At 68.6% G+C, this 27,911-nt stretch overlaps 1 protein-coding gene across 1 annotated transcript; it reads right to left on the bottom strand.

Moving 5' to 3' along the window:
* Positions 1-182: 182 nt before the first annotated feature.
* Positions 183-27,911, bottom strand: GPC1 (glypican 1). The gene is made up of 9 exons (XM_070787034.1): positions 27,576-27,911; positions 6,921-7,079; positions 4,714-5,105; positions 3,964-4,129; positions 3,122-3,252; positions 2,922-3,041; positions 2,688-2,821; positions 2,179-2,354; positions 183-1,858 (listed from the first exon to the last, which is right to left on the bottom strand). The coding sequence occupies exons 1-9, from the start codon at positions 27,739-27,741 to the stop codon at positions 1,623-1,625; spliced, it is 1,680 nt and encodes a 559-aa protein (XP_070643135.1). The 5' UTR covers positions 27,742-27,911; the 3' UTR covers positions 183-1,622.

The raw sequence follows: 27,911 nt of genomic DNA, 5'->3' as shown, positions 1-27,911 counted from the left end.
GAGGGTGGATGGCACAAGGACCAGGGCTGGGGGCAGGATGGGCACTCTCCAGCCGTGGGCCACCCACCAGGCGGGACCCGTGTGCAAGCCCGCCCTCACCTCCCTACCGGCCCAGCGTGCCAGGCACGCCCACGGCGCACACCTGCTGCCAGGTGGGGTACGGCGGGATCACTGCTGCGATGCGCGGTCTCCAGCCTTTTATTCATACGAGGACTCGAAGAACACACGTCACCTGCGGACGCCGTGCAGCCCGAGACACAGCTGGCAGGGCCACTGACCACACAGGGCCGCCCCGTCCAGAGACGAAGGGAGGGCGGGCCCGAGTGGCTGTCCGGGCACACTGCCCCCGGGCTGGGAGTCCAGCTGGCTCCCACCCGCAGGCAGGGAGGCCCCGGCCCGACCCCGCCCCGGCACAAGGTTCTGATACGGTTGGCGTGTTTGTGTGAGCAGCCCTGGACCCCGCGTGTCCCAGAGCCCGGAAGCCCTCCACCCCGTGAGGAAAAGCAAAGCGGCAGGAAGCAGCCTTCTCGGGGCCCAGGGGCTGGTCAGGAGGTTGGCCTGGCTACGTGGCTCAGCATCCCCCAACCCTCAAGACCACTCTGCCCGGCCCAAGCCCTCTCTGGCAGGGAGTGGCCCCTCCCCAAACCCTGCAGTGGATGGGGCTTAGGAGGGCGGGCCTCGGCCTGGGGAGGAGCCTGCAGAGACCCCAGGGCTTCGGAAGGTCACCTGGGACCCTCAGAAGCTTCCGGGGAGAAGCCGAGAAGGCAGCTCTGGGCGAGAAGGGCGGGAGAGGCCTGTAGAGGAGGTGCGGCTAGGAAAGCCCTTAACTGTAGAGCGCCCTGGCCTGCGGCCGGCAAGGTCAGGGAAGGGAAGGCCCTTGGCATGGGCGCCGGGTCTCGCTGGCCCTGAGCTCAGATTTCCCCAGCCACCCAGCGTCCCCGCGGCCAGGCGGCGGCCAGGGGTCGGCTGCGGCCCTGGCTCACGTCGTCCTGAGCTGGGACGTGGCCCTGGTCTGGGTGGGGGTGGGGAAGGGCAGGGGCAGGCGGCGTCTCTGAAAGTCCCCGTGTGGACCTCGCCAATGGCCAGGAGCGCAGCCCAACGCGGCTGCCGAGAGGGGGCCCAGACAGGGTCCTGGGGGTGGGGTCAGGGCTCATGCATAATCCCAAAGGCCCCGCTCGGCCCCAGCGGGAACCCTGATACCCTCTGGGGGGTTCTTGGGCCTGAGGACTGGGCGTGGCTTTCAGACACCTGACCCCCAGGTGCTCGGTGGTGGGGGAGGGGGGCACAGCCCGCGCTCAGCCGGACACCGCCCAGGCGGCCTCCTCACCCGGCCCGGTGTTGCAGGGGCTCCGGGGAGAGACGGCCAGCGGCACCTCGAGGTCTCTGAAACGCATGGCTTTTGGGGGACACTGTCCCCGGCTGACCTGAGGGCCCCATACAAAAGTACAAGCTCGGGGGGCCGGGCGAAGCCCCCCGCCCCATCCCCAGCACAGTCACAAGCCGGGTCCCTCGGCGACCCCTCCTGTCCCGCTCCGGGGCCTCCCGGCCCAGGGAGTTAAATATCGTCTGCTGCGGGTTTTGGCAAAGTCGGTCCTTGGCCGCGGTCTCTGGGGCCGGGGCAGTTACCGCCCCCGGGGCGCAGCTGCCGGAAGGGCCAGGGCGAGCCCCAGGAGCAGCAGAGGACTGGCGTGGGGCGGGGGGGGTGCCGCAGCTGAGGTCTGCTGGCCCTCCCGCTCCGACAGCCCCGGGAGGGCGTGCGTTAGCGGCGTCCGCGAGCTGGCGCTCTTCCTGCCGACCTTCCGGCCACACATCTCATCCGGGCAGCCCTCGCCGCTGCCCGAGCCGCTGCCGTCGTCGCCTGGGGAGGAAAGGGGAGGAGGCTCTGGGGGACCCCGAGAGCAACAACCCTCTGCCTGGGCCTCCCGCACTGGGGACGGCAGTTCCTGGAGTCTGCCGAGGCTGGGCGGACGTCCTGGCCGGCTCACAGCCGTGTCGGAGATAGGGCGGGGGACCGGGACCACAGCTGGGCAGCAGCCGGGCCTTCAGAGCCACCCGGGCCCCGGGGATAGGAGACCGCCCCCTCCCCCAACACCCTTCCCCAGCTGGGGCTCCCTGGCACCCCCACCCCAACCCCAGGGCCCCACCCCGGGCACTCAGCTGCCCCCGGCCTGCCCTCACTGGCGTCCTGGAAGTCCAGATCGTTGCCATTATAGGCGCCGCGCAGGCGGTTGGTCATGATCTTCAGCTGCATGATCTGCTGGCGGATGGTCATGTCGGGCTTGGTGATGTCCACCTCCACCTCGGGGTTGTTGATCTGATTGGCCAAGCCATCACCCATCACCTCGGGGAGGTACCTGGAGGCCAGAGAGACAAACCTTGGGTCACTGTCCTGCTCCCCACAAAGGGGCCTGGCCCCAGCAACACCCATCCAGCCACCGCTCCTCCCGTCAGGGTGGTGGCAAGCCTGAAGCACCCCCCCCCAACCCCCCAAGGACTTCAAGGGCTGCCAGGAGCCCACAAGGGCCCCTGCAGCAGAGCGTGGACGCACTGAGCCTGTGTATGCGGTGGGGATCTGGCCCTCGTCCCGGCTCTGGGTCCCGTGGGGTGTCCCACGTCAGACCCGGCGCAGGGCATGACGCACCCGGGGCCACGGAGACGCTGAGGGGCCGCAGCGGCAGGACACTCACCGGCCCTTGGCCATGCCGTTCCAGCAGCGTTCGTCACTGGCCGAGCTCATGGCCAGCTTCTCACTGCACAGCGTCCCCGGGAGGCTGATCCAGAAGTCCTGAGCGTCTCGGAGCTGGGCCTTGGCTTCGGAGACCTGTGGAGCAGTGGTCAGGCCACCAGGTGCCCCCGCCAGCCTGCCCCGCCCACCTCCCCCCACCTCTCCACCCCGGGCCAGCCCGGCAGAGGCCGCTCACCAGCTTCTGCAGCGTGCCCGCGGGTGGCCTCTCCTGCAGCGCCAGCTTGCCCCGGGGCCACTTCTCCTCAGCGCCGGGGCCCTGGGGGTTCACCTTGGGGTTCCCGCAGCCCTGGATGACCTGGGGGAGCACGCAGGGGTCCTGACGGGCGCCAGGCCGCATTGGGGGCCCCTCCCCTGCCCACTGCTCCCCCGCCGCACCTTGGCTGTGAGCGTGTCACTGTTGTCCTGGAGGGCGTTGATGGCCTCCGCCAGCCAGTAGTGCACGCCGCCGACGACACTCTCCGCACCCGACGGGCCCCAGAACTTGTCCGTGATGAGCACCATGGAGTCTGGCCCAGGCGTGAACAGAAACACGGGGTACTTTGCATGGACACACGCTGGCTCATGGCTGTGCTACGCGCAGGCATGTCAGCCCGCACAAGACAGTATTTCTGCACGTCTGCTCACTGCAGGCCAGCCCTCTTACACGCGCTCCTGATGTGTTGGCACGCGGGTATAGGTTGAGCACGTGTGTCTAAGCGTACGCCTGCCGGCACACACACACCCAGCCCACCGTGTGCACACGTCACCGCATGTCTCACAGTGTTCGCATCATGCCATCACACGTCCATGTCAGCCTGTGTTTGGGCGTGTATGCGTGCTGGCCTGTGTCACCACGGGTGTCAATACGGATGCGTGTTGGCTCACCTCACACGAGCAGATGCACACACGAGTGCGTCTGGTGACCCACCTCACGTCTGCACATGCCAGCCGGCTCACCCGTGGCAGCAGTGCACACGGTAATTCGCGCACGGGTCGCCCTGCCATGCGTCTCACGCGTGCACCTCGGCGTGCTCGCTCAGTGGGCAAGGACAGGAACCTGACCCTCAGGGCACCCTCCCGGGCAGCTGGCCATGGCACCTTCCGTTGGGAGATTAGAGGGAACCCTGCCCCCCAGCCTCGGGGACCACCCACTCTAGAGGTGGCCCTGGCCCTGCACGAAGGCGCGGGCGGCCACGAAGGGCCAGGCCCCTGCAGGCGGTCGCGCAGTGGGGGCTCACCCAGAAGATTCCTCCACTCTGCGTCCAGGTCGGCCTGGTTGGCTAGGCAGCCCTTGAGCACGTTGCGGCAGTAGTCAGGGCAGGGCCGGGCGCCGGGCACCCCAAGGCAGTGGGCGCAGTACACCAGCTTCATGACGGCCCGCGAGCACTCGGGGCTCAGGGGCACCTGGAGGGCCAAGGCAGTCTGACCCCGAAGCCACAGAGCCCCGGGCAGGGCTGGGTGGGAGTCAGGGTGCCAAGGTCTGCCCCACCACGGCGGGGCCTTTACTGGGGCCCTGTGTCCTCCCAAATGACCAAGCAGGCCTGCGGCCCCGGGCAGTGAAGGAGCGCGCTCAGTCCAACCAGTCCGGTCACCATGCTGGGACTCCCCCGGGAACACTGCGGTCACGAAACCTCCTTGGGGAAGCGAGAACACTGCCCGCCATGCAGACGAGGGCCCCGAGGCCGGGGCGACTTACTGAGGGCCCTCGCTGGGGGAGTGGTGGGGTGCGGGGGTAGAGAGGTGGGTTCTACCCAGCCCCGTAGGGCTCTGACGCTTATGCCCTCCCACACCGGACACCGCACTCCACCGCTCAGCCAGGGAGCGGGCAGCCCTCTCATGTCCTGTCCACCTGACCCCTGGGGCGTCCAGCCCCAGGCCCCTCCCCTTCCCGCTCCAACAGGCCTGGGCCCTTGCCCAGGGCAGAGCTCACAACCCAGGTCACCCACCCCTCCCGCGGGGAGGGGCGGGGCAGGGGGCGGGGCGCGCACCTTGGCCACCTTGCGCACCACGTCGCCGGCCACGCCCAGGCCCTGCACGAAGGTGCGCGCCGCCACGAAGGCGCGGGTGGCGCGCAGGCGCAGCTCGCGGGGGGCCTCGCCGAAGGGCCGCAGCGGCTCGGCCTGCTTGCCCAGGCAGTCCAGGTAGTCGTCAGGCAGCAGCAGCTGCGGGTGCAGCTGCCTGAAGAGGCGCTCGAGCAGGCGCGCCCAGAACTCGGCCAGCGTCTCCTGCAGGTGCAGGTTGGCGCCGCCGTAGTAGAGGCGCAGCTCGGCGTACAGGTCGCGGAAGGCCTTGGCGTTCTGCGTGTACAGCTCTCCGAAGGCGCCCGGGAAGGCCTCCTGCAGCGCCCGTTCCGAGTCGTTCAAAAGGCGCTGGAAGTGATCTGGGAGCGGGGGAAGGTGGGCGTGAGGCCTTCAGGGGCCCCTGCCCACCCCACGTGCTGCAGCAGCCCCGACTGGCATTCCTGGGGGCTCTGCCAGCGACGCCCCCACACCCCCGATGCTCTGAGTCATCAGAACCTGCGGGGGCCCTGGATGCCAGCCCCCACGGGGTCCTGAGCCCTCCCCCTCCCGGCCTGGAGACTGCAGTGTCCAGCATCTATTTCTGACCTGAGCCCCACACGAGCACCTGGAAGGGACTGCTTCCGAGGGGAGGAAGGTGCAGAGTTGGGGTGGGACCCACTGCGGGGAAGGCCCTAGGTGCCCCTCACCTGCTCTCCTTCCCAGCAGCTCTCCTTTCTACCCCCACTGTCACCCAGCCAGTCCCCCGTCCTGGGGAGTCTTCAGTCCCCCCGGGTGTCTCTGTCCACCCTTCACCCTGCAGGTCTCTGAGGCTCTCCTGGGCTTCCTGCCCTCCCGCCTCTCTACGTGGCCCTCCCTCTGGTTCTGGAAGCCGGCCTGCCTGGGGGTCTGGAGAGGGCCCCCTGCAGCCCTCAGGACACGTCCAGAGTCCAGTCAGGGCTGTGGAGGTGCGGGGTGACCGTGGGCAGCAGACCCCAGGGCTTTGGGGAAAATGCTTCTGCCCTATGTGCTGAGAACTGGGGCCCCCACATCATCCTCCTCTCTCGCAGGGAGACTGCAGGGGACAGGGCACACCACCCGCCCATGCAGATGCGTCCTCAGGAGCTGTGGCCACCCCTCCCCACCCAGGCCCACCCTCGGGTGTCCAGGCCAGCTCAGCTCTGCTCTGAGGCCATGGGGATGTCAGGCTTGTAGCCCCTGGACCAGTGCCCACATCCGCCCCACCCAGGGCCTCGGGCAGGAGACCCTGGCACAGCCCTGGCTGAGACGTGCAGCCCCCTGGGTGGGGGTTGTGGGAGGAAGCAGCCAGTCCATATTCCCATCCCCCCCAGGGGCCTGGTCCCCACCCCAGCCTGGCCTCCAGAAAGCTCAGCGACCAGCCCAGCAGCACAGGGGGTGGTCATGGGGCCGCCACGCACATGCCCAGCCCCCTGCCCCATCCTCAGATGACAGCCCTGGTGACTGCGGCTGGAGAGCTGTGTTCTGGAACACAGCCAGCATGGGCCCGCTGGGCTCAGGGCCTGGAATACTTCAGACCAGGGCCCCCTGGTGCGGGCGGCCTGGGGAGGGGTGCTTGGGAGACCTGGGGTGGCCAGACCAGGTGCAGCAGTGGGGCTGGGGTGGGAAGTGGCACGCAGAGGGTTGGGGGGCCCAGGTGGGACTGGAAGAGGGTGAAGAATCGCTTTTAACACAGATGAGCGTCCTGAGTGGGTGACGTGCAGGCTCTGACAGCTTGGTCGCTTCCGGGGGCCCCTGCCGCCGCCCCCTCCGAGGGGCCCACAGTAAACGTCACCAAGTCGTCCCACCACTCCTTGCTCCGGGGCCAGATGTGACAGCCACGCCCGGAGGGAACCGCTGACCCACAGACACCGGGACCACACCACGGGCCCCCGCTCGCGGCGCCCTGTTGTCCTCACGCAGAGCTCCCAGCTCCAGAGCCTGGGGTGGCCCGCCCCAGGCCAGTCCCTGGCAGGCGCTGGGAGAGCTCTGGGTGCTGGGGAGCCCCTGGAGGTGGACGGTCCCCTCCGAAGGGCTGACGGGACAGACACGCTGGCTCCTTGAGCAGATGAAGAGGCCCGCAGGCGACCTGCCACCACGCGCGCTCTGGCCCGCCCCCCGGGGGAGGCCTCAGGTGCCCACCTCCACCGCGAGTGTCCGTGGCCCCCGAGCCTGCTCACCGTCAAAGCCCCGCTGCTGGGCGGCCAGCGTGGCCTGCAGCGCCCGGGTGCCCTCCAGAAGTGCTGTCTCCAGCTCAGCGCGGCTGCGGTTGGCAAGGTTCTCCTCCATCTCACTGGTGCAGCAGGTGTAGCCCTGGGGGCAGATGCGCAGGTGCTCGCCTGTGGGGAGGGGCTGGCGTGAGGGAGAGGAGGGGCTGGGGGGGCTGGCCCCAGGAGGGGGCACAGTGGGGGTGGGGGGCCGCCCAGGGGAGGCAGACCCGGGAAGGGCCTGGGCCCCACGTGGGCCGCGCTGCCCTCGGCAGAATTCGTCTCCCAGGGCCCTGAGAGCCAGGGCAGGGTGTGGGTGCCGCTCCCAGCCCCCCTCCCTGACCCCATCCACGTGAAGAGGTGTCCCAGGCGCCCCGAGCAGCTCAGCTCAACTCCCAAACTCAGCACAGAGGCCGCAGGGCCTGTGGTGGTGGGGGCCCGCCAGACTCCAGGTTCATGGAGGAGGGCGAGGGGCGTCCAGGACTGCCGGCAGCCCTCCTCGGCGTCCAGGCTGAGGGCAGGGGGACGAGAGGACGCCTGAGGGGCAGGACAGCCCCAGCCTCCCCACAGCAGCTTGGCGTGCCGGCTCCCACCAAGGGCAGGAGGCCCTGCAAGCTGGGGGGCTGCCCACCCATAGCTCTGGGCTGGCCAGATGCAGGGGCCTCTCGTCAGGATGAGCGGACACACGTCCAGTGGGGCCCTGCTGTGAGCCCTGCCCCGCTCGGTAGGACACGCCTGCGCCCCTCAGGGCCTCCACCGTCCCCTGCTGCCGCCCAGGCACTGGCTCCCAGTGGCCCAGCTCACAGCAGCGCCAGGACAGCGCTGAGGCTGGCCCGGTGGCCCCTGTGGTGAACGGCGCACCTTTCAAAACGTGCTGGTCCGGGTTTTGAGTGTGAACCCACTTTGCAGACCAGAAAACAGGCTGGCTGAGGTTAGCTTTCGTGTCCAAAGTTACACAGTGAAGGGTCACGCGGCTCAGGCTGCCCGATTTCAGGCCCCACACCCACTGGGCCGCCTCAGCCCACCCCCCACTCCCAGCCCACCCTGCACCAGCCACAGTTCCTGTCTGAGCAGTGCAGGAGGAGGCTCCCTCCTGTGCCGGCCTCGAGGGGGCAGAATGGAGTGGCCTCAGGGGTCCCGCCTGGATGGAGGCCATGTGGGGCTGGGGTCGGGGGCCTGGGCACTCGGTCTGACCAGCAGAGCTTCTGGGGTGGGAGCAGCGTGGGGGTGAGCAGGCAGCACCCGGCAGAGGGGCTGGGACCTGAGGAGGCGCCCGGAGGCCTCCTCTCGGCCGTTGCTGACTCTGACCTAGGCCTGGCCCTTCACAGCAGGCGGGGCAGGACAGCGGGCCTGGGGTCTCCGCAGGGCCAGCTGGCAGAGACTGGCCGTCTCCGGGGTGCTGGAGGCTGTGCACCCAGCCAGATGGGTTTGAACCTCCCCACCAACAATGGGCCAGGAGCACGCCTTCCCTGCTGCTTGGGACCACCAGCCCCGTGGGGGGTAAGCTGGGGGCGGGCGGGCAGGGGGCTGCAGGCTGCCAGCACCTAAGCACTTGCGCCACGGGGTGGGTTTTGGGGGCAGCGTCCCAGGCTTCCTGTCTCCCCTCCCCAACCTTCCCGATCCCCTGGTGAACCTGACCCCCTCCCCCGACCCGATCCAGGACACACAGGAAGCCCTCGCTGGCCGGCTTGGAGGGGCTCCTGGGCACCGCAGCTGGGAGGAAGCTGCCCGCTCTGGCCTCTGCCCCCGCCACCTCGTCCAGCCGCCCGGGCGCCCGCGCTCTCCCGGCCGCCCCAGCACAGCCCCCGTCCCTCCCTCCCTCGGTGGACACACACGGGAGTGAAGACACGGAGCCAGAGCCTGGGCGCCGGCCTGGGGCCCCGGGCGGGCTGGGCCGAGGCGCCCCGAGCCGCTGCGGGGCGGATGTCGTGGCCAGTGGTCAGGGCCCACGCTCCAGGGTCACCTGTGGGTCGGGACACCTCCCGGGCAGAGGGCAGACTCTGCGGGGCGCCTTCCTGAACAGCAGGCCTGCTCCCCCCATCTTAGCCAAATAGTGGGGGGGGGGTCTGCCAGTGTGAGGAGGGCATGAGCTCCAGGTCCCTGGAGGTGTGCAAGGCGGACGGATGCAATTCTCTTCCCATCATTTCAAATCTCCATCCCCAAACCCCACCTCTTCTCGGTTAAACGCCTGGAGAGTAGGGAGGGGTCCTTGGGCCAGGTGGGGGCACGGCTGGCTTCCCGTCCACCTTAGAGCGGCCCAGTCCACCCCTCTCATCACCACTTTCCCCCTCCCGCCCCCTCTGGGAGGCATCAGCATGCCCCCTCTGCCCGCTGACCCGTCCCACCTGCACTGACCCCCCCACCCCACGGCTGGTCCACGGCTGGTCCACAACGGTCCCTCCTGTCTTTCTCAGCAGCTGCTGCTCTTTCCACAGCCGCCTAGATCCTTCTAGAATTCTCCCTTTCCTCTGTCTTTGTGACACCTTCTTTCGTGATCCAGGTTTTGGGGGGGTGGTGAGAGGGGAGGGCTGTTTCATGCTGGGTTTGCTCCCCCACTTCTGGGCCCCACCCCCACGTTTCCGAACCCGCCCCCCCCACCCCGTTGCCCTCCCCAGGTTAAAACACCCGCACTCGCTTCCTGACCCCATGGCAGGTCCTCCCCTTGCTGGACAGCAGACCACGTAGCCAGCCCCCCCATATTCAGGCCTCCCGGAGTCCCCCCAGACTCCTGCTCCTCGGTGCTAGATCCCATCTCTACAGCTTAAACATCTTTGAGGCTCACGCCTCCTGCCACCTGCGCACATGGCCACAGCCCTCCTCACGCCCACCAGCTCTGTGACCCCAGCACTGGAGCCCAAGACGCCATGCCAGCGGTGGTCCTCGCCTCCTAGGCTGGACAGAGTGCACGTCTGTGCCGGCCCAGCCCAGCAGTCCTGACTGGTGCCTGGGAGCCCTCCCAAGGAGACTGCAGCGGGAAGATGGCGCCAGGCCAAGCCCATCTTTCCAGAAGCTTCTGCGGCTCACACAGGAGCACGCAGACCGCCTGCGGCACCAGCCTCTGAAGCCACGATCGGGTGCTAGGCACCAGCTCCCCCAGCCACCCCCAGGATGCACTGGCTAATTCAGTGGAGACAGCCAGCCTCCCCAGACCCCTCGGAACACAGCTATGCGGGCAGCTCCGGGCACCGGGGCCCCCAAACACCAGAGGGGAGGCCGGGGCTGGAAGAGCAGGGAGGGGCCCCTAGCCACCCCGCCCTTGCAGTCTGCCCTGGACCCCGCCGGCCTCCTGTGGCGGGGCGGGGTGGGGAGAGGCTTTCCCAGAGCCGCAGATCCTTCTCTGGAGACTGTCCGTGCCCACTCCTGCTCCGATGGTCTGCAGGACCCCCCGGGCATGTCCATCAGGCTGGACGTGGTGGGTGGGGAGGCACCGGACAAGCAACCCCGGGTTCCCTGGGCACCGCCCACCGTGGGATCCCCAGGCCGCCTTTTTGCATCTTCTCACCCTGCCCCACCTCCCACCCGAGAGGCGTCTGAGCCTGGCCTCTGTCTGCGGCAGGTCAGCCCTGAGGGCTGGGGTCCACCCGGGGGGCAGCCACAGACCCACCGCGGACAGGGCTTTTCAACCGCCACCATCCCTGGTTCCTAACGCGGCAACACACCCCGCAACCGCCCCCGCCTCGCTCCCCTAGCCCCCTCGGAGCACCTCACCGCCGGCCCCAAGCCCCTCCACCATTCCGGCCACCTGCCAGCATCACCGAGCCGGCCCGCAGCCGCCGCCAAGCCTCCGTCACCGGCGGGGAGCCGAAACCCAGGGGTGTCGCCTGCGACACCTCGGCGCCCGGCGGGAGGGGTCCGTCCCTCCGGCCCTTCCGGAACCCCGCCGCCCCGGGGCGGCAGCGCGGGCGGCGGGACAAAGGCCGAGCGCCCGGGCTTCAGCGGCCGCCGGCCAGGGACAGAGGGCCGCACGCGCGGAGCCGCAGCCGGCGCGGTCTGGAGAGGCGGCCGCGCTCCTGGCGCAGCGAGGAGCGGGCGCTGGCGCAGTGGGCGCGGCAGCGCCGAGGGGAGGGGGGCCGCGCCGCAGGAGGGGGGCCGGGGGCGCTGTGATTGGCGGGGAAGGGGCTTGCCGCAGTGGGCGAGGCGGGCCTGGCTGGGGGCGGCAGGCGGGGCGCGCACGGGGGCTGCCGAGAGCGAAGGGGAGGGGAACGGGCTTGATGGGGGAGGAAGGGGGGCTTGCTGCAGGAGGGGGCTGCGGCATAAACGCGGATGGGTGGCGAGGAGGCAGCCGAGTGGGGCGTGGGAACGGGGCGAAGGTGGGGGACGGATGGGCGCGGTGAGGACGGGGGCCCGATGGGGCGCACACGGAGACGGCGAGGGGCTTGCGCTGGGGGCGAAGGTGGGGTAGGCCGGACTGAAGGTGGGGTCTGGGCGGTGGTGATGGGGGAAAAAGGGTGAGCGGCGAGGAAGATCAGTAGGAAGGGTCGGGGTGACGCGCCCGGGGATGGAAGTGCGGAGGGACGCGGGCGACGGCGGGTCCCCGCGCTTGGATGCCAGCCCCGGGCTTAGCCCGAACCCCCTTCTCGGCGGCGGCGGTCCCGGCAGGCGGCGTGCGACTCCAGGCGCTGGTGCATGGAGGTCTGGGGTCCGCCCGGGAGAGGCTGCGGAGCGGGCGAGCGGAAGCGCAGCAGAGCAGGACGCACTGGCGGCCGCCGCCCCGCGCAGCCCTGCGCAGCACGGGCGCGCACGGTCCGGGGCCGCCTCCTCCCGCAGCCCCCGCCCCGCCGCGCGCCGCGCCGTCCCCTTCCCCCGGAAACCGCGGCGGCCGCACTCAGCCCCGGAGCTTCCCGCAGCCCGGGCCTCCGCCTGGCTCCTGCCCCACGGGGCTCCTCCCGGCGTGGGGATGCGAGGGGGGCGCCAGCTCGCTCCCCATGGAGCATGGCAGCCCCCCCGCCAGCGAGCCCCCTCTCCCCATGACAACGACGAGAGCCCTACGCTGGGCGCTCAAAGGCCACCATCAGCCACCCGTACTCTCTACCCGCCCCTAGTCTTGAGTCGGTGATCCCGGTCTGCATGCTAACGTCCTGTCTGCTTCCCCTGCGAAATATAAGGCCCCTGCCTGGCCACGCCCTGCTCCGGCCCAGTACCCACCTCCTCCTGGGCCCCCCTCCCACACGCTTAGGCGGTCACCATGGCTGGCTCTCCCCCTTCCCCGCCACTCCCCGCAGCCCCAGCTCTGGTCCTGGCTGCCACAGCATGAGCCAGACCCACTGCAGGGCCTGCCAGCCGAGGCCCCCTCCCCGCAGCGCCGCATGCCCTGGAACGCCCCCCCAAGGCTGGCCTGCAAAGAGACCTGCTGGACAGGCAGCTCTCAGCAAAGCGGCCTCTCCAAGGCAGCCCGCAGCACCCACGGTCCAGGAGCAGGGGGCCCCGCCAGGCAGCTCACAAGGGTGCTCCCTGCGGCCTGCTTTCCGCTCAGAGACCCCTGAGCAGGCCACCCTGCCAGTGGGCACTGGCCTTGGGGGCTGCCTTGGTGAGGTGGTAGGGCCCCCGGATGTGGGCCTGGACGCAGGCCCAGGGAGCCTTTCGGGGCCCGGGAGTGAGGTACCCCTCGGAAGCCTCGCCCACCAGGGCGAGCTCCGTGCGGCTCTCTCATCCTTGGCCCAGGCCAGGCTGCAGAGGCCACTCACTTGAGATGCTGCAGACCCGTCCCTGACAAGGGCCCCCAGGAACACGGGCTCCGTACGGCTCTCCCGTCTCCCTCGCCTGACCACCCCACCTCTGGGCCGGAAGTAGCCCAGGAGATGGACTGGTGCCACCCACCTCTGCTGCGTCTGCCCGGGTGATCCCAGAGTAGCAGAAGGGGGTGCTGCAGCCCCAGGATCCTCTCGGTAGGTTCCCCACAAAGTCTCCATGCTGGCCTGTCTGTCCACCCCGGAAAGGCAGTGGACACAGCCCCGGCTGGGCCAGAACACAGCAGACCCCGGTGCCACTGCAGGAGCCTCTGGGGACAGCAGTTGTCCCCGGCCATGCCCAGTAATGAGGACGGAGCGGACAAATGGGTTCGGCTGCTCACCAATCCCCCCAACCCAGCCGCTCCAGGAAACTTGGCAGCCAAGTCCAAGGTCACAGCCACCCCTGCTGGCGCCCGTCTGACCTGCTGCTTCCCCCAGCCCCCGGGTCGCACGCACCCTCCCCTTTGCCCTACTTTTTCTTTCAAGACCCACTCGTCTAGCCCTTCATCCAGGAAGCCTTCCAGGTTCCTCTGAGCCAAAGCGCCTGCCCAGCCTCTGACCTCTCGGAGCATGAGCGGCCTCAGTGGGGGCTTCCTGCCTGGCCACCCTCCCTGGCAGCCGGAGAGCTGCTGGGCCTGCCGGTGGGGGCCTCTCTGACCAGGCCCAAGCTGGACCTGGTGCTCAGGGACCTGTGTCCAAAGAGAGACTCTCTGGGCTGTGCCAGCATTCTGGGAGACAAGGCTGGACGCCAGCGTGGCCGCAACCTGCAGCCTCGGGCCTCCGTCTCCACTGGAAAGCCAGCACCCCCCTGACCTGACCCCTCCCCAGAGCTGGTATGCTTCCTGCTGGTATGAGGGGGGTGGTGGGGCGCTTCCCCCACCCACGAGGACCCCCTCATTCCTCCAGGGGCCCCGTCACCCCCCGACGAGGTGCAGAGCGCACTGGGGGCCCGCATGGTCCGAGGGTCCTCTCACACTCATGATTGTCCCCTCCGGTTCTTCCTGCTGGACCCACTCAGGGAGCTCGAGCCACGGGCCCAGGGCACTCAGCCCGGAGTGCTGCACAGGACCCGGAAGGACCCAGGCCTCCCCGCCTCTCCCAGCGAAAGGCTGCCCTTGATTCCAGTCCCAGGGGAATTCCTGAGCAGGAGGGCGGAGGCCGAGGCAGGAGCCGACATGCTCTGCCACCGAGCCGGTCACCCGTGGCCTGCCTGCCTGGAGGGCCCCGGGCAGGAGCAGGTGGGGTGCCCCCCACCCCCGGTGCTGACTCAGCATCGCCACCCAGGCAGCACCTCCAGGCACAGCATCGCCCACCTCCCTGCCGCGCGTGGGCGCTTCCGAGCCCAGCCTGGAAGGCACGACTGGGGTGGGGCACAGATATGGTCAGGACACAGTTACACGTGCACTTCAGATCAACGATGCGTTATTTTCCAGAATAAAAGTATCTGGCCCCAAAGCACTGACAGCGAGGACCTGAATGCGATTTTGTCCACCGCTGTGCACAGCAGCTTTGGGCAGAAGGCCAAATGGTGGAAAGAGCCCAAGCGGCCACTTCACCGTCCGGTGAAGTGACAGACACGGGGGCCCAGCCAGACAAGGGGCCGGACGCCACACAGCCTTAGGGAGTCACCAGGCGCCGAGCCACCGCAGTGTGGAGCAACCCCAAAGACGACGCGGAGCCTGAAAGCCAGTCCTGAAACGACAAACACTTAGGATTCCGCTTCAGCGAGGGCCCCTAGAGACGGACGGCGGCGTGGTGATGACCAGGGACTGAGAGAGGGCGTGGGGGTGTTCAGTGGGGCCGGAGTTGGGGAAGAGGAAAGCTCTGCAAATGGTGGGCTCAGCTGCACGAGCGTCAGTGCCGCAGTGCCACCGGGCATACGCTCAAAATCGCCACAGTGGGAAATTTTATTATGTGTATTTCACCACAAAAATGCACGCACACCCCCTCCCCAACATCTGGGACATCCTTGCACTACATACGTGGAGACGTTTATCCTAAGAACGCATTTGTCATTTATTCAAAATTTAAGTGTTCAAGATATATGCCCTCAAATGATTACCTACCTGAAATACCAATTTATTAAACGGGTCTCCGATAGTTTTATCTGCTAAATCTGGCAGTCCTTGTGGGGCGTGGGGAGAAGCCTGACTGAGTCACCCATGCTCCCCACCATGTGTGGGTGTGCACACGTGTGTACTCCTTTCTGAGGCCCTCAGACCCCGCCCAGGCAAGCAGCAGAAGCAGGGAGGTGGACGTCAGAGGGGGCCTGCCCTCCCACAGCCCCCAGCCTCCTTGGAGAATGATGGGCCTCACCGTCTCTGTCAACAGGAGGATACAATTATCCCCATCTCACAGATGAGAAGACTGAGGCTGGAGGCGTCTGAGACTCGCTCGATGGCTCAGACATGCTGCCTAACGCTGCCTCCTTCTATTGGCCCTCAGGCCTCCCTGTCTTCACTGACGGGGAGGAGATGAATGTCCCGGGCACTCAGGGGCCCACCAACCTCCTGGAAGATGAGGGCAGAGTGGGCCTCACCAGACACAGCCCTGGCCACCCTGCTGGCTGCACCATCCCTTCAGTGACCCAGGACACCGGCAGGAGCGTGCAGGGCCAGCAGCCACCCCACCTGCACCCGGGAGGGACAGGGGCCAGGACAGCCACTGGAAAGGGCCCCCAAAGCTGACACGCAGAGGGCTCCCAGCTCTGGGCAGCCAGCTGAGCTCAGCACGTGCTGCTTGCCCGGCTCCCCAGAGGTGGGACCCTGGCCTCCTCTGGGTCCTGGGGGCAAGTGGGAAGGTGGGACCTGCCTGCTTCCTGACTTCTCCAGCTCAGCTCCTCAGGGATGGTCAAGCTGAAGCATCTGTCAGAGACGGTCTCTAGGTTGGCAGGGAATCTGGAACCCCAGGCACCCAGTGAGTGTCTCGGTCCCCACTCTGTCCAGCCACGTCCACCAGGCAGAGGTAGGATGGCCCCGCCCGGGGCAGCTGGGCTGGGGCAGACAACCCCATCCCCAAAAGGGGCCAAAGGGACAGTGAGGGGTGGGCCCCAGTGAGCTGGGCAAGGACAGGCTTCCTCTGATGTGGGCCGCCAGGGCCCGAGACTGGCCATGGGCTGACCATGAGCAGGGTCCTGTGGGCACCTCTCCCCATCGCCTCCCATCTCTCTGCAGCGCCCTCTGAGACTCTGCTGGACTCCTTTCTGAAAGCCAGCTGCCACCCTCAAGGTTGCACCAGGAGCCCTCCTGGCTGGCCCTGGGCTTGGAAGCGGGGGCAGAAGGGACCCTCCTACACTGTGGGCTGCTCCTCCTGGGGGGCCCAGAGCTGATGCTTCTTGAAATTCCCAGCTTCTCTGGACGAGCCGAGTGGGAGCAGAGACACCAAGACATGGCGCCGCCCAGGACGCGGCGGTGGCGACGGGGAGACCCGCCTCCTGCCCGCGCCCCGCTGACCCCCAGCGGGCAGTCCCCTGCCTCCAGTCTGCACCCCGCCGACCCCCAGCGTGGCTCTGGAGCCCGGCCAGGGCAGGCAGTCCCCCGTCTCCTGCCCACGCCCCGCTGACCCCCGGCAGGCAGTCCCCCACCTCCAGCCCGTGCCCCGCCGACCCCCAGCAGGGCCCCGGGGTTGGCCGATCTCCGCCCCAGCAGGCAGTCCCCCGCCTCCTGCCCGCGCCCCACTGACCCCCGGCAGGCAGTCCCCCGCCTCCAGGCTGCACCCTGCTGACCCCCAGTGTGGCCCTGGGGCCTGGCCAGGGCAGGCAGTCCCCCGCCTCCTGCCCGTGCCCCGCTGACCCCCAGCGGGCAGTCCCCCGCCTCCTGCCCCACAGACCCCCAGCAGGGCCCCGGGTCTGGCCGATCTCCCTTACCCCCAGCAAGCAGTCCCCCGCCTCCTGCCCGCGCCCCGCCGACCCCCAGCAGGGCCCCGGGGTTGGCCGATCTCCGCCCCAGCAGGCAGTCCCCCGCCTCCTGCCCGCGCCCCGCTGACCCCCAGTGGGCAGTCCCCCACCTCCAGCCCGCGCCCCGCAGACCCCCAGCAGGGCCCCGGGGCTGGCCGATCTCCCTCACCCCTAGCAGGCAGTCCCCCGCCTCCTGCCCGTGCCCCGCTGACCCCCGGCGGGCAGTCCCCCACCTCCAGCCCGCGCCCCGCAGACCCCCAGCAGGGCCCCGGGGCTGGCCGATCTCCCTTACCCCCAGCAAGCAGTCCCCCGCCTCCTGCCCGCGCCCCGCTGACCCCCGGCGGGCAGTGCCCCACCTCCAGCCCGTGCCCCGCAGACCCCCAGCAGGGCCCTGGGGCTGGCCGATCTCCCTCACCCCCAGCAGGCAGTCCCCCGCCTCCAGCCCGTGCCCCGCAGACCCCCAGCAGGGCCCCAGGGCTGGCCGATCTCCCTCACCCCCAGCAGGCAGTCCCCCCGCCTCCAGCCCGTGCCCTGCCGACCCCCAGCAGGGCCCCGGGGCTGGCCAATCTCCCTCACCCCAGCAGGCAGTCCCCCGCCCCTGGACACGGGCTGGGCCGGCCTTTCCAGCAGGTGTGCCCTGACATGACGCCCCCACGACGCATGTGCACCTGGCTGCCCTGTGCTGTGCGTGCCACACGAGAGCCCAGTCTCACAGCCACTCCACGGGGCAGGCGCTGCTACCATCCCCATTATACAGAGGCATTCTGAGGCTCAGAAAGGTTCAGTACTGGCTCAAGGTCACACAGCGCTCAAGCGTGGAGCTGGGCTTGAATGCTGGCAGGACGGCTGGGTCCGGGCAGCCAGCTTTTAGCCTCTGCTACGGCCCCACCTCTTTCCCAAGACATCGGCCACTGGGAATGGCCACTGGATCTGAAAGACCTGGCCCTGGGCCAGGGGAGGGGCTTTGCCCATTAGCCCAGCAGGCTGCCTCTTTCAGAGCGCTGTGGGCAGCGCCCACCCTCCTCAGAGCGGTCCTCTGTGTCCCCCTCTCTGGGTGGGGGACAGCCTCAGGATCTTCCTCCTCAGTCTCTGGCCTTGCACACCAAGTGCATCCACGACCCCTGGCCTCCAGGTGGAAACTCCAGATAGCAGAGGGGGTGGGGGCTGGGCTCTGTGCACCAGCAATAGCCGGGGGTGGGTGGTCCACCCAGGGCAAGAGTCCTGCACGGGCAGCGCAGGGCCCTGGGGCTGGGAGGTAGCTGTGGCTGAACGAGCATCTCAAGTCCCCAGGGAGGACAGGGCAGGAAGACCACGTCTCAGCGAGAGTGGTCATGAAGCGCTGGGTCCCGGGCCACCCCAGGCTGGGAGAGGTCTTTGCTTACAGTCAAGGTGGGGGCACATATATGATGGTGCACTACGTGTGCACGCTAAGTCGCTCAGTCATACCTGACTCTGCGCGACCCCATGGGCCATAGCCCGCCAGGCTCCTCTGTCCATGGGATGCTCCAGGCAAGAACACTGGAGTGGGTTGCCATGCCCTCCTCCAGGGGAGCTTCCCACCAGAGGATCGAACCTGGGTCTGTCTCCTGCATTGGCATGTGGGTTCTTTGCCAGCTGTGAAGCTTGTAAACCACATGCATCCATCTAACCCTGCACGGGTTCTCTCTACTTGTAACTTACAAAAGTAACACGTGGTCACCACGGCCGGCAGAGCTGCAGCTTATGAGACCTCTGACGGCCGCCCAGTGCCTGCAGAGAGAGCGCTGTGGCTATGTTTCAGCACCAAGGACAGCGCCGGGCATGCAGTAGGCGCTCAAGGACACTCCGAAGGGCTCAGACTGTGTGCCCCACACCCCCACCCCTGGCCCACAGGCTCTCCTGGAGCAGACAGGGCCCCGCCAGCACTCGACCTGGGCTGAGGGTCCAGCCCACCACGCAGAGGCCTCCTTCCTCTGCGCCCTTGAGTGTCCACTGAAGCCAGCACACCCTTTCTCAGAATAACGCTTAGGAAAGAAAGGTTGTGCGGGGTGTAGTGAAGGAAGCCGCAGGTGCGGTGACGCGGCTTTTGAAATGTGATAAATGGGCAAGCAAGGGGGAACGCGAAGCTGCATGAGTGGAAGCGGCACCTGGAGACATCTGCTCGAGAAGTAAAGGGGCATGGGGACCCAGCGGTCCACGGTGAGCGAGCCCTGGACTCCAGAATGCCATCGCCACGTTGTTCATAATGACAAGAGGTGCTAAATTCTGGCTAAAGGTGAGCAAAAAAGGAGATGTACTGTCTTTCTCAGTCGAGTTCACGAACTCCTGGATTTCTAAGCCTGGGCCTCCCCTGGGCACCCTGGTTAAGGACCCCAGCCTCAAATTCACACCTGAATCTGTCCACCGCAGTTCACCAATCTTTCTAGAGCTGAGTCCACCCCCAACCCCAAAGCCTGTCCTGGCCTCAAGCAGAGGGCCGCCCCCTCCGCCCTGCTCCCCCGGCCGCTGACTGCGTCCCAACTAGAGCTGTGGTTCAAGTGCTTCCCGTGCGGTGTGACCGGTGTTTCTGGAAGCCGCCCCTTGACCTGTTCAGGAGTGACCTGCACTTCACGGGGCCCCTGGTCTCCCTGTCCCCTGCCCTGCACACTGTGATGACCAAACATGGCCCCAGGGAACTGCTCCTGGCTGGGGACACCGCTTTACTCTAGGGGGAGGGTGGTTAGCTGTGCGTCTGACCCGCAGCTGCCCCAGTGTCCCCCCAGCCCCCAAATACACAGTGACAGGGAGGTCACCTGGGTATTAGGTCACTTGAAGAGAGGTTGCCATGGTGCCTGACTGCCCTGGGGGCAGCCACTGCCAGGCCAAGGGAGGAGGTCGGGGATGGTGGGGCTAAACATTGTAAGAGCCTCTAAAATACGGCTGTGGGTCCAGTGCATCCCGAGCTCCGAGGCAATGGGAGGCGGGTGTGAACGCCTGAGCCAGCCCTGCAGCAGGTGGCGTAATCTGTGTCCCGGGGGGTCTGCGGGCGGTCACAGGTGGCGGGAGGCACTCCCTGCGGCCCGGAGCCTGGATGGGCGCCCGGAGCCCCACTGCTGCAGGACACAGCTGCAGCACGCGGCTCAGCCCCGGGGCCAGAGTGCTGCTGGCGGCCCTGGGTGCCCAGGACGTGTTTAGACACAGGGATGAGCCTGGGCGGTCACCGCCAGGGTCAGACAGTGTCCTTGGTGCTGGGGAAGGTGCCCCAAGGTGTGCGTGGGCCCCAGGCGCCCACAGCCTCTGGGGCTGACAGTGAGCCTAAGGAAAGTCGCCCCCGGGGAGGCGCAGGGGCACTTGTCCAGGGCTGGCTGCCCACGTGGGAGGGAGACGTGCCGACCTACCCCTCAGGCTGCTGGGCTAACTGAGGGTGTGACTGTGGTCACACGCACCGCGGCGCCAACAGCTGGGCACAAAGGCGGGTGGTACAGCCGCTGATGGCCAGGCCCTGGACTGTGGGGGTTGGGGGGCCTCGCAGCCCTGGTTGAGCTTCTCACTAGACCCTGACCTCGTGGAGGGGGCCCGTGGCTTACGGGTGTGTGCGTAGCAGTGAAGGATGGATGGGTGGGAGGGTGAGGGTCCTCGCCTCTTGCTGGAACTTCCTGGTGGGTGGGGCTCGAACCTCAGGCACTGTCAGCAGGACCGGCTCTGACTTCAGGAGGCTGTCCTGTGGCCCGGGTCCACGTGGGGCTCTCATGGGCCCCGCTCCTCTCCTGGCCCCCACCCCCACCCGGCCCCACCTGGGACTCGCCACCTGCCCCCCAGCCTTGGAGAAGTCGGTCCTCGGGGTCTGCCAGGGCCCATCTCTGCGGGCAAGTGCGAGGGGCTCTGTGACCTCACCCCCAGCTCCATCCTCTGATCGACCATGCCCCGCAACCTGGAACGCGTGCCCAGAGCCCATGGACAGAGCCACACGGATGCCCCCCAGCACCCCCATGGGGCCTGCGTGACGGCCCCGCCCCTGACCTGCTCCCTTCTGGGGCACCCCGTTGGTGCTCACACCAGGCACCGGGGGCACAGCGAGGCCAGGGCAGGGAGGCCATGGGGGAGCAGCCACTCCAGGACCAGGGCCCTGAGCAGCGGGGACCCCTCGCTGGGACCCAGTTTCTGCCCTGACCGACTAAGCGGTTGGATCAGGTGGCGCTCAGCCTGCCCTGCAAGCCCCCTAACCTGCCAGCTCCGGAAGGCTGGATGGGGCTGGCTGCCAGGCAAGGGCCAGGCAGAGGCCAGGGCGTGGAGGAAGGAGGCAGGGCCACAAACCCGGGCCTGGCCTGGCTCACGGGCACCTGGTGGGAAGACGGGCTGCGGAAGGCAGGGCCCGGAGCTGGTGCTTCCGCAGGGCCTCCTGCATGGCCAGCTCCGGCCCCGTCCTCCCCTCGGCCCCAGGCCTGGCTGTGCTTATGCCGTCCACCTGCGGCGCCCGGGGCCTGGCACAGCACAGCCTCCCAGAGCTCTGGCCGTCCCCGCCAGCTTCCCAGGGCCCCTCCTTCCAGCTGCGGCGGGGGCGGTGGGTGGGGCTCTGGGCCTCTTGGGGGCTGAGGTCAGGGGTGGGGGGACAGCTCGTGGGGGAGCCCCCAGAGCTGTCCTGTCATCCGGCCAAGCCTCCAGAACCCAGGAGCGTTCAGCACAAAGGAGCAGCCTGGGTCCTCAGGATGCGGAGCCAGGAGCCAGCCTCCCGCCCCCGCCCCCACACTCACTCCCGCCCCGCCCCCCCACACTCACTCCCGCCCCGCCCCACCACACTCACTCCCGCCCCGCCCCACACACTCACTCCCGCCCCCCCACAGTGTCCCCTCCCAGGGCCTCCCATGCGTCGGCAGGGACCCCAAGCCTGTCCACGCAAATCGGCACCACTGAGTCACGACGGTCCCGGCCCGGTGGCCCTGCCTCCTGTGGAGGTCTTCACTCCGGGCCCTCACTGCCCACCAGGTTCTGGGTGGTCCCTGCCACCAGGGAGACACCTCAGCAGGTTGAGTGCCAGGGAAGGTCAGAGGCAGAGGACCCTGCTCCCTACTCCCCACCCGACTCTGATGGAGACTTTCAGGCCCACGGGGCAGGGCCCCGGCTGCTTCCTGAGACGCTTGTGGGCCAGTGGGGGTGAGGAGCGAGCTAAGGATGGCCTGACCCTCTCACCCCGTCACAAGGCCCCACAGCTGCACTGAGGCCCTGGCCCAGGGAGCCCCCCACCCCCCATGGAACACCCAGAGCCCAGGAGCCCTGCTCACTGGATGGGAAGCGCCCCTGACCTTGACTGAATCCTGTCTGTAGTCCACACATTGGGTCCTAAACCCTCGGACCCAAGGATGGGGCCTCGTTTGAGTGTGGGGTCTTTGCAGACGTAAGTGCTCTGCTCCTAACTTGAAGGGACCGGTGTCCTTATTTCCATAAGGTGGAATCTGCACGCAGGCAGGCACAGGCCTCGTAAAGACGAAGCAGAGACCCCCAGACCAAGGGTTGCCCACCACCTCCAGAAGCAGAGACCCGAACAAGTCTTCCCGTACGGTCTTGGGAGGAACCACGTAGATCTCGGACTTCCAGCCCCCTCACTGCAAGACCGCAGCCCCCTGCTGTGGAGCCACCCAGCCTGGGGCATCTCCATGGGCAGCCCCGGGGAAGCGGCTTCGTGCCCGGGTCCCAGTGCCCAGCCCAGCCCGGCGCCATGCAGCCGGTGCCCAGAGACCTCACTGCTGAGGCTGTCCAGTCTGGGGAGCACCCTGGGGGGCAGAGAGCCCCCAGAGTGGGGGGGGGGGCACTCAGGACGCCGGGCACCACGCCCCCGAGGGATGCCCGTGCAGGTGGGCCAGGGGGCCGGCCTGTGGGAGGGGGCATGTGTGCTAGGACAGTGGGAGCTGACGCCAAGGCCACAGGCAGACGCGGGTTGGGCTGAGGCTGGCCTGGCCCCGCAGGGGCTCCCCGACCTGCCCAGGCTCCCACGCTTCTGCCAGCAGAGCAGGTCCGCACCCCTCACACCCAGGGTGCCCCTGCACCTGCGGCTGGAGCAGGAATAGTCAGGAGAGCGGGAGGCCCCGGCTGTGCCCCCAGGGCAGAGGCCACGGCAGGGAGGACAGGCCAGCACCCCCTACCCCACAGGGGGAGACAGGGGACGACCGCGGCCCCCACCCCACCCAAACCAGCCCTGCCCAAAGGCTGCAGGCAGCTCGGGACTCCTGCCCAGGCCTGTTCCTAGATGCGCGCGATGAGAAGGCCGCCAGCCGGTACAGGGTGGGTGGCCCTGCACAGGAGCCCCGCCCGAACGTGGGCAGGGGCCTGCCCCACAGGACTAGCCTGGTGGCTGGACGTGGTCAGGGCGGGCACCAGGCATGGGCCTGGTCCTGAGCCCTGGTCTGAAACGCTCCGGAAATAAGCTGAGGCCTTGGGGAGAGCCGGCCAGCCTCTCTCCAGGGGGCGAGTCCTGGCCAGGGCCCGACCTGACCCGGCGAGGCCTGTTCCCCTGGCCTGGCCTGTCCTCCTGGCCTGGCCCGGCCTGGCTGACACCTGTTCCCGTGTCTCTGGGGGGCCCAGCACAGGCCCGGTGCACCCACACCCGCTCTGTGCTCCCCTCCCCGGCTCCAGGGTGCACCTGCCGTCTGGCCAGTGTGCCCCAGCCCCTCTGCCAGGAGACCTGTCCACTGCAGGCTCATGCTGTTCCTAACTAGGGCCAGCATGGGGCCAGTTTACCGAGACTGCCGGCCAGCCCTCCAGAGTGGACAGGACATCCCCATGACTGCCGGGGGACCCGGCTTGCTGTGGTGCTGGGGATATGCCAGGCCTGCCCCGAGGGTCACAGCTGTGCCGCCCTCGGGTCATGCCCCTGGAGGAGCCCTCCTGAGCAGGGTAGGGGCAGCGGGCCTTCACTGGCCAGGTGCTGGGACTGGCCAGGAGTGCACCCGTTGGTAAGGCCGGGCCGCCGTCAGCTCAGTGAGGGAGGGGCAGGGAGGCACCCGGGAGGGGTCAGTGCAGAGGCTTCCCACTTGGCATGAGAGGTGGGCCAGGACTGGGGGAGCTGCGGAGAGGGCAGCTGGCGGCCCAGCAAGGCCTGGGCCGTGAGGCCCCACGGCAGGCCTCCAGGCTGGGGTGGCATGAGGCAGCCAGAAGCCTGAGCCCAGCACTGCTCGGCGGCAGTGCCATGGGCTTGGGGGTCAGCACACCGGGCTCTGGACCTGATCGCCCAGTGGGTGCGTGTGGAGCTGGAGAAGTGGCAGTGGCCTCGGGTACTCACCCCTGAGTCAAGTCCAGACCCCCCACCCACTGGACGGTCCCAGGGAGTGACCCCTGAGTCAGGTCCAGACCCCCCACCCACTGGACGGTCCCAGGGAGTGACCCCTGAGTCAGGTCCAGACACCCCACTCACTGCACCCGCCAGACGGTCCTGGGGAGTGACCCCCCCGAGTCCAGGGCAGGACAGAGCTCCCACCTGCTAGACACCACTGCCGGAAGGGCCTGCATGGGCTCCAGGGCTGGAGGCAGCCCCCAGAGCGCACAGGGTCGGCATGCTCCCCACTCCTCGGCCTTTGGGGCGGTCCTATGTCCGTTGTCACACGTGGAGAAACGGGGCCAGAAAGCCCAGGTGGCAGAGGGCGGGCGAAGCAACAGGGCTGGCCTTTGCGCCCAGGCCCAGGGAGGACGCCCTGCCCCTCTGAGGAGCACGGTGGTGTGTCCGGGGCTCCGGCAGGGGCCTAGGCTGTTGCATCATGCAGTGGCCCTGTCGGCTCCTGGCTCCCCTGGGCCCCCACCCTTCTTCCCCCTCCCTCCAGCCTTGTCCTCAGGCTGGGGATGATGAAACCGTAGCGGCTCCGGGGGTGAGGGGCCAGAGCAGCAGCTCAGCGGAGGCTGGAGACCACCTGGGGACCCAGGGAAGGCCCCTGGGCCTCTGCCCTCTCAACGGGGCGGGATGCGCACACTGTCTGGTCTGGGGCTGGGCTGGGCACCAGGTGGTCTCTGTGAGGCCCGCTGACCATGACCGAGAGACAGTCTTGGGCAGGCCGCACGGAGAAGCAATAGTTTCTGCTGGGAGGCCTGAGCGGTGGCCCCTGCTGGGGGCCCCTGGCCAGCTGGGGTCCCGGAGCCGAGGAGCCGCTGACAGCGCCGGGCTCCCCCTCTGACCTCCAACCTCAAAGCCAGGCAGCCAGGTCCCTCCTCCTCGGCCTGGGCCCTCCACCTCCCACGGCCCCCACCATGGCCGGGCATAAAGTGGGACGTGTGTGGGTGTGGACTGAGAACCGACTCCGTGCCAGGAACCGGGCGAGGTTCTGCGGCTGCCGCAGAGAACACAACAGACAGATGCGCCTCTGCCCCAGGACCCTAGCGAAGGGTCAGAGAGATCATGATGAACCGTGGCGTCAAAGGGTCAGGAGAGCCAGCAGGCGCCCCGGGAGCAAGCCCCTAGGCAAAGGCCGGGAGACCACAGGCACCTATACATACGTATGTGTACATGTGTATGCACGTGTGTGCACGTGTATGCGTGCACAGGTGCAGATATATGTGTGCATGGGCCTGCAGGTGTGTGTACATGTGCATCACGTGTATGCACACACGTGTGTGCATGTGTGTGTGTGCATGTGTGTACGAGTGTGTGCATGTCCTGTGAGTGAGATGCAGCCTGGGGCTGGGCTTTTCCCAGCCGTTGCAGACGGATTGAGGTTGAGGGGCGGCTCCCTCTCACTTTCTATGCAGGGCTCTGGCTGGGGGGAGGCCCACCTGTAAAATGGGATGACTGCTTTCCTCACCCTGGCTGGGCCTGGCTGTCCATCCAAAAAACTACACACATCACGAACAGAAGCCCCTTGTGCTCTGATGGCCCCTCTTTCGTGAGCCCACGGAGTTTCTACCCCCTGGGGAGGTGGAGGCTGGAAAGGTCGCCCACAGGCCCAGGGCTGCCCTCCCTCCCCTCCAGTCCTGGGAAACACGGAGCCTCCACCCCACCAGCCAACTCGGACGCCCACCCCCGGGGGAACCCCAGGCCAGAGGAGTCCACCCACCGGCCCCCAAGACTACACGGAAGGCCCGGCTCCAGGAGAGCGTCGTGCCTCCACGCGGCCACCAGGGGGCGCCAGGCCCGCGGAGCCGCGCCAAGCTGCCGGAGCAGGAGAAGCGTACAGGGCCGGCCGCTGCCTGGGGAGGTCACCCCGCTTCCTTCACCCCACGTGGCGCTGGCACTCCTCTCGGTGCCTGGGCCCTGCGGGGCACTCACGGGGGGCGGGGTGCAGCCACAGGACCCCCGGGAGCTGGGGCGGAGGAGTCACAGGGAGTCCAGGCAGGAAGGCTCCGTGAGGGCGGCACCCGGAGCCCCGGCTGGCACCACGCTCCCCAGTTGCAAAGTCCCCCATCACACGCACAGCAGCGCGCTTTGCCGGTCCTGGGCCCTGAAGCCCTGCACCCTGCAGCCCAAGGAGGCCGAGACTCGGCCCGGCCGCCAACCGGCCTCGCCTTCCCCAGCCTGCCCGTCGCGCTCCCAGCCCTTGGCGGCGGCCCAAACTCCGCCACTCTGTGTCTCAGCCTAACTGGGACAGAGGCCTGTGGATGCGATCCAGAGTAGGATGGCCCCCAAGGGCACAAAGTCCGCGTGGGAGTGGACATCTGAGGCAGGGCTGTGGGGTCCAGGGGACTTGGGGGCGTGCCAGCCGAGACTGGGGCTGGGAGACCCTGGGGCTCGGGGATTCACCCGAAAGCTCAAGCATTTCCAGGCACCCGGCCCCTGCATGGGGCAGGGTCGGGGGAGAGCCTGAACCGACTGTGCAGGGGGTCTTGTGCTGGTCCGGGGTGCCCAAATGCACCCACCAAAATCGCCCCTCCAAGGGAGGAGACAGCTCTGACGATCAATGGCAGGGCTCTGTCAGCAGAAGCACAGGAAGGCCTGCCTGGGGGACTTGAGAGGGGGGATCTCCAGAGCCCTGGGCAGGGGGCTGTCAAGGAGCCCAGGCAGTGTTCTGTGGGTTCTGTCCTCCTGGGGGCAGGGGTCAAGGGCCTGGCTGACTTCCCCCCTCCCGTTCCCCAGCCAGGCCCGGCCATGGACGCGGCCCTCACGCTCCTCTCTCATTCAGAATTGCTGTGGCTGCGGTCCTTCCCTGTCCCCCGTGTCTCCACTTGAGTGTGGTCTCTCCCAGCCACCCCCCTCCCCCCGGCTTGGGAGGCGTCCCCAGGACAGGAGCCTGGAGCTCTGCTCCCGGCCGCCCCCCTCCACCCTGGGTCCCGGGAACCCTGCACCGCCGTGCACACCCGGTGCGGCTCTGGACACGTTTGCAGTTTGAGGAAGGAGACTGGGGGTGGGGGGAGTGTCTGCGAGCTCCGCAGACTCCGGGCTCCCCTCTCAACCCCTCTCCGGTCCCTACAGCTCCTCCGAGGCCCGCAGGGAGGGTGTGCAGGACTGCGGGCAGCTGCAGGGCCCAGGCCGCCTGCGACGGCGCTGCTCTTACAAAGAAACGGCACGGCCCCTGGGCGGGATCCAAGGCGCCGACCACCTGCAGCTGGACTCCCCGCCGGAGGCGGCCCGGAGCGCCAGGCGAGTACAAGTTCCCCAGGCAGGAGTCCCTGCGAGGTGGCGTTCCGCTCCCGCTGGCCGAGGTCGCGCCCGTCCGCCCCGGCCCTCGCCCCTCCCCAAGCGCACAGCTCGCTCCCTGCCTCGCCGGGGCCCCGAGGATGTCTCTGCTGGGGACCCCCAGGAATCACCGGGCCGACGCCAGGAGCCTCCGGGGAAGGCCCGCACGACCCCGGGGGAGTCCCGAGCCCACGGCCGCGGTCGGCTGCGCCCCCACAGCCGACCCAGCGGCTCAGCCCAGGCTGCCCTGGAGGACTCGCCGGGTCGGGGAGCGCCCCGTTGGCTGCGCGGCGAGGACAGCTCCGTGGGGAAGGGGCCGGTGTGTGCGCGCCGGCGGCCGGGGAAGGCCGGGCGGAGTGGAGGAGACCCGGGCAGAGGGAGGGCGGCGCGGGGCGCGGGGTCGCAGGGCGGGAGAGAAGAGGAGGCGCAGCGGCGCTCCGGGCGCACGGGTCACTCACCCGAGATCTCCGCCTGGGGCACATCGCTCAGGCTGAAGCCCTTGGCCCCGTAGATCTGGCGCACTTCCCCGCAGCTCCGACTCTTGCTGGCAGGGTCCCCGCGGGCGCAGGCGACCAGCACGGCGGCCGCGTACAGCAGCCACCAGCCTCGGGCCCGGAGCTCCATGGCGGGGCCGGCGGCGCCCCCGGCCGGGCCCGCGCAGCCCCCGCCCGCGAAGGGCAGAGCCAAGGTCCCCGCGCACTCGGCTGGCGGTCCGGAGGCGCCGGCGGCCGGGGAGGCGGAGACAACAAAAGCCGGCGGGGCGCGAGGTCCGGCCGCTGGCTCGGGCGGCCCCA

This window comes from Bos indicus, chromosome 3 (genome assembly GCF_029378745.1).
Source record: "Bos indicus isolate NIAB-ARS_2022 breed Sahiwal x Tharparkar chromosome 3, NIAB-ARS_B.indTharparkar_mat_pri_1.0, whole genome shotgun sequence".
In the NCBI taxonomy this organism is placed as follows: Eukaryota; Metazoa; Chordata; class Mammalia; order Artiodactyla; family Bovidae; genus Bos; species Bos indicus.
Note: the sequence above shows the minus strand (reverse complement) of the source record. Positions and strands in the feature narration are given on the sequence as shown.